This window comes from Crocodylus siamensis, chromosome 6, assembly GCF_052110815.1.
Source record: "Crocodylus siamensis isolate JL-2025a chromosome 6, ASM5211081v1, whole genome shotgun sequence".
NCBI classification, from domain to species: Eukaryota; Metazoa; Chordata; order Crocodylia; family Crocodylidae; genus Crocodylus; species Crocodylus siamensis.
In genome coordinates this window covers 22,320,229-22,326,125 of record NC_143400.1, presented here as the reverse complement: position 1 = coordinate 22,326,125, position 5,897 = coordinate 22,320,229, and the positions used below count along the sequence as shown (strand labels likewise).

Here is a 5,897-nt window from a genome sequence, read left to right as displayed (position 1 = left end):
CCCCTCCCCCCCGGGCGTCCGGGCAGCCGCCACACCCAGCCCGGATGCGGGGGGGGGGCGGCGTGACGGCCAATATTGACCCACGCGGGCAGCGCCCACGGGGGGGCCGGACGCCTGGCCTCTCTGGAGCTGGGGGCGGGGGGAGCTGGGAGCACACCTGCACACGCGTGTGCGCACTTACACACGCCTGGCGTGCACCCCCTTCACGTGTCAGGTGGGAGGGCACGCACACACGTGGGAGGGCACGCACACACGTGCAAGCGCAGAGGTGTGCACACGTACGCGGAGCACCCACTCATAGGACACACGTGTGCATGCGCACACATGCTCACACCCACACAGAACCCAGGTCTCTACAGCTTGTGCGCGTGCACACACACAGATCTGAGGTGTCCCACGCGCATACAATGACACAAACACGCATGCACACGCACAGAAACCAGGCATCTACAGCATACACATGCACAGGCCCCCCTCCCTAGACCTTTGACCCCCAGCACATGCGTCACTGGGAGCTCTAATGCAACCGTCCCCCCAGAGCTGTGGGGCCGTGGCGGGGGGCCTGAGCTGACCCCGGGGCTGCAGCCAGGGTCCAGGCCCCACGCAGACCAGGGGGCTCAGCCCCACGGGAAGGCAGCGACCGCCAGGCCCCGCACAGCCCTGTGGGGGGGAGTGTGGGGTTGAAAGCTGGGGCCCCCACCCCGCCAGGGTCCCGCAGCCCCTGCCCAGGCCTCACCTTGGCTCCGGAGCCCTGGAAGGAGCTGGGGAAGAGCTGCATGGACAGGTGGGAGGTCAGCAGCTGGAAGGGGGGGCAGGTAGCCCTAACCCTAACCCTAACCCTGCCCAGGGACCCCAGGTGCCCAGGGTCCCAGCCCCCTTGCACCCCTCCTCCCTGCCTGACTCCCCCCTAGTGCTGGAGAGACCCCAGGTGTCGGGGCTCTCGGCCCCCCATGCTCTGCCCCCTCTCCCCAACTCCCCTCCCAAAGGGGGGCAGGCGTCCGGGTCCCGGCGCTACCGGACTTGGGGTAGGAGACATGGAAGACGTTGTTGTCCCACACCTGGAAGTGGGTGCTGGCATAGCCGAGGGTCTCAGGTGTGTACTCCCCAGCGGGGAAGGGGAGGCCCCTGTAGTAAGTAAGTACAGCGCTGCCATCAGTGCATCGAGGCCCTGGAAACCTGGGTCCTCATGGGTGAAGCAGGGCGGTGCTGAGACCCCCCAGATATACCCTGCCTGGCCCCGCTCGGGTCAGAGGTCTCCCGAACACCTGCTGGAGCTGGTATCTCAGCTTTTGGCACAGCATCGGGTGCGCGACGCAGGGTGGGGGTGTGCCTCCTCCACGCAGCTCCCGGGAGCCCAGACGAGGCTCTTACAGAGCCCAGCGCAGCCCACGGGCTTCATGCCGGCTGTGCCCACTCAGCTCCCAGGGGCCGAGGTGGGGGGAAATCAAGGCAGAGGTTGGCGGGGCATGGACCTGCACGTTATGCACCAACTCGGTGTCGCATGTCTGTGTGAGACTCGGCTGCTCCCAGCCTTTGACCCCATGGCCTCTGCCCTGACGCCACATCCCCCTATTTGGCTCTGACACCCACCACCTACTGGCTCCTAAATCCCAGAGGAAGCAGCTCTGACTCTCCTGGGTGGCAGCCATGAATGGACCCATCACCCCTGGGGGTACCTCGTGGGGAGCAACGGGTCCCGGGTCCCTTGGGCCTCCTCCTTGGGACATCCTGAACCTCACTGCTTGCCCCCATGGCTCCTCATCCCCTGTCCGTCTCCCCTGGCACCTTCCTGGGCCCTTTCCTGCCCTTCCTCCAGCCTCGCTGAGCCGTGGGGCCCGGGACCCTGACCAGAGCCCCCTGCCATGTGGTGCCCCTCACTCCCGCCCCACAGCCCCCTGCCCCCCAGCCCCTTTCCTAGCCCTGCTCCAGCCTTGCTGAGCCACAGGACCCAGGTTGAGATCCAGGCACCGGTAGGGCAAGAAGAGAGACGCTGGAGGGAGGCAGGGACAGGGCTTGCAACAAAGAGGAAGAGAAAGTCTCTGGGGATTTATTACCACCTGGCCCTCGAGGATGTTGCCCAGCGTGGCAGGAAAGGCCAGATGTGGGGGAGCTGGGAGTGGAGCCAGATGCGCCGAGGGACTGGACCTGTTCTGGGGGTACATGGGTACCAGGGGTTATGGCAGGGCAGGGGGCCATGGGGGTGGCTGGTGGGTCCCCCTGCTACTGGGGGCCGTGGGGCATAGGGTACCTGGGCAGAGCCCCAGCTCCTGAGGCCCTGGAGTGGTGCTTCCCTGGGGTGGAAGGGGCTGGACTTGCGGGGTGGGGCATGGAGCTTGGTGTCACTTCCACACACACACTCACACACTTGTGTACATACTAACATGCTCATATACACACTGACACACTCACATACTCACACAGACACACTCACTCACTCCCAGACACTGTCACAGACACACACACTCTCATACATGCATACACGCACACTCATGCACACACATATGCTTACACACACACTCCTATACATAGTCACACACTACATTCACATGTTCACTCACACAGACTCTTGTGCATGCACACACACACGCACACACACTCCATTCACATAGTCACTCACATTCAGCCCCTCTCATGCTCTCACGGATACATACATGCACACACACACACACACTATATATTCACATACTCACTTACACTTTTGCACCCACACATTGACACACAGTCACATACACCCTGACAGTCACACACACACCCACACACATTCACACATACTCTCACTCACACTTGTCACATTTGCACACATACTGTCACTCTTGCACATCCGCACCCTCTCACAGGTATACACACACACGCTCTTGCACGCATGCGCACACACACATGCACCCCCCCATGCCCACTGCAGAGACAGGGCCTGGGAACAGCATCCGTCTGCACTGAGGTACCTACAGACAAAGAGCGGGGGGTGGGGGGGCTGATCCAACCCCCACTGCCCCGGCTCTGCCCTGGGCCCCGGGGGTGCTACAGGCAGGAGACATCCTGGCCTGGCTCCTGCCCTTGTGGCTCCCCGTGCATTTTGTGTGTGTGGGTGGGGGGGAGTCTCACGGCGTGCCCTGCCCAGCCACAGCGTCTGGGGGCTGTGCCAACTCCCCATGCCATTCTCTTCGTTGCCCCGGTCCTCCACGGCTGGGGCTGGGGTAGCCAGTGGCTTCGACACTCAAGTCACTTGGTCTTCCTGATGCTGCCTGTCACTGGCTTGGTGCCCATCTTGCCGTCTCCCCCGGCTTCACAGTCCTGAGTGCCCTCCGGGGACCCCCGAGCATCGCTGCCAGCCTCCAGCCCCGTGTCCGGCACATTGGTACCACTCAGATCCCAGTGGCCTGGTGGGAACAGAGGGTAATGGGTGGAGAGCCAGGCTATGGGGGCTCGGGACCTGCCCCCCTCCACCCCAAAGTGGATCAGAGGGAGGATCCTCCCCCCTTGGCCATAGATACCTTCTCGCCTCTTCCTCCAGCCGTACAGGAGCACCGCGGCCATCGGCCCCACGGCTGCCACGACCCCCAGGGCAGCTCCAAATACCACCTCGTTCTCACCAGTGCCTGCATGGGGGTGGGGGGAAGACAAGGGGCAGGTTTGGGGCTCCGGGCAGACCCAAAATCCCACCCCAGCACCTTATTGATCCAAGTGTTGGGGGGCTTAAGCCTCCCCCAGAGGTGCTGGGTGCAGTCTGGGTTGGGGATGGGGACTGGGCTGGGCCAATGCTCCTGCTGGCCCCCACCCTGCAGGGTCCTGGCTGGAGGGTCTTGCCCCTGTGCTCAGACTCAGACCAATGCTAGATTTGGGGTCAGGAAAGGATTTTACCTCCTGGTCAGATTTGGTATCAACTTGGGGTGGGGGTTGCCTTCCTTGGTAGCAGGGACACAGCCTCCATCTGGGGTTTCTGGAGCTTACATTAACAACCTTGTACAGCAACAGGATATTGGTGGCTGCGGTCCCCCTGGTTTTCCTGGGGCAGATTCGGGGCAGGTGAGGGTGTGATGTCAGGTGTCCTGCCAGGGCTGACGGTGGTTTTAGGAAGAGTTTAGATGCTGGATGTGTCTGGGGTGGTTTGGACAGGGCTGGTCAGACTAGATATGACCTCTCAGGGTTTCTTCCGGCCCTGTGGCTCCATGAAATCTATGAAGGGAAGGAGCCTTTTCTTTCCTGACTCTGCCTGAAGTTGCCACCAAAGGGAGATTTTTATTCTTTTTTGCAAAAAAGTGAAATATGTGTGTGTGCATGCATAGGTGTGCATATACATGTGTGTGTTTGTATGTGTGCATGTATGTGTGTGCATCTGTGTGGCTTAGGTGCATGTATGCATGGGGATGTATGCATGCATGCTTGTGTGTGTGTGTTACGTGTTTGTATGAGTGCATGTGTGTATGTGTATATAGGTGTTTTCATGTGTATGTGTGTGTATATATGTATGTGTGCATGTGTGCATATGTGTGTGTAAAGGTGTTTTGTGTGTGCACGCATGTGTGCATATATATGTGTGTGTATTGTGTGCATATGTGTGTAGGTGTTTTGTATGTGTGTGCACACACACGTGTATGTATATGTGTATGTGCGCGCATGTGTTTGGGTGCATGTGCGAGTGTGTGTGTGTGTGAATACATGCATATGTTTTTCCATGTGTATGTGTATATGTGCAGATGTGCATGTGTGTGTGTGTGTGTGTGCGCGCATGATATCTGGGCTTGTCATGACCATGGTCATGACCATGGCCAGTGTGTGGGGTGGGGAGGGTCTCACCTGTGATGAGCAGGGGCAGCTTCACTTGTAAGGCCTCCCCCAGCGCTGGGTGCCGCACGCGGCAGGAGAAGATGCTGCCCACGCTGTCTGCGCCCGGGGTGAAGGCATAGCTCAGTGAGAGGCTGTAGGTGCCATTGGGGCTCCGCTGGGGGATGGTGCGGCCCGAGCTGTCCAGGAGCTGCCCGTCCCGCAGCCAGGCCACGTCCACAGCCACTGGGTAGAAGCCCCTGACGTGGCACTCGAGGGTGGTCTCTGCAGTGCCTATGCGCTGGGCCACGGACACCCTCGGAGCAGCTGCGGGGTAGGGAGGGGTTGGATCCATGGTGCCGGGGGTCTCCCCCAGTCCCCTCCCTGCCAGGACCCACTGGCGACCCTCACCGAGCACGTGGAGGCTGGTGTTGCCCTGCTGCTCCTCTGCCCCGTAACCCACAACACATGTGTACAGCCCCTCATCCGCCAGCGTCACTCCGGCCAGCACCAGCGAGGCGTCTCCACTCTCCAACATCGTCTCCACCAGACTGGCCCCAGGCCGGGCTTGGCCCTGACCCAGGTTGTAGCTTGCGATCCTCTGGGCCCCAAGACACCAGGTCACCCACAGGGAGCTCAAGGCCACTGGTCCCCCGATGTCGAACCAGCATTGCAGCCGAGCGCTGGTGCCCAGCAGGGCCTGGGAGACGGGTACCGTGAGCACCTGCAGCTGGGATCCTGCATGGGGTGAGAGACACCAGACCAGGGCCCGATGCCCAGTTGCAACCTAGCTTGGTGTGACCAGGCTGCTCCGGTGCCCCTTCCAGCATGGAACAAGCCCCAAAATCCTGGCTCTTCTGTTTGGGGTCAGCCAGGGGGTGTCTTGGCTCCATGCCCCACTCCTCCCCAGCTCCTCTCTAAGTCCAGGCTGGCCTCCACAAACTCGGGGGCCACCCAGGCTGGCAGAGGTTGGCTTGCCAATGCCCAGAGTATGGGATACAGGGGGGTTGGGATACAGGGGAGATCTGAACTTACCGTCCACCCCCAGGAAGAGGAGGGGGAAGAGGAGGAGAGTCACCAGCCCCATGGACCCACCACCCATCTGTCTGTCTGTTTGTTGGCTCTCGCCCAGGCAA

General features: G+C 61.1%; 1 protein-coding gene across 1 annotated transcript; it reads right to left on the bottom strand.

Annotated features, from left to right (window-relative positions):
* Positions 1–2,023: 2,023 nt before the first annotated feature.
* On the bottom strand, positions 2,024–5,897 carry LOC149861620 (tapasin-related protein-like). The gene is made up of 5 exons (XM_090052558.1): positions 5,797–5,897; positions 5,173–5,499; positions 4,795–5,088; positions 3,492–3,596; positions 2,024–3,377 (listed from the first exon to the last, which is right to left on the bottom strand). The coding sequence occupies exons 1-5, from the start codon at positions 5,861–5,863 to the stop codon at positions 3,220–3,222; spliced, it is 951 nt and encodes a 316-aa protein (XP_089908684.1). The 5' UTR covers positions 5,864–5,897; the 3' UTR covers positions 2,024–3,219.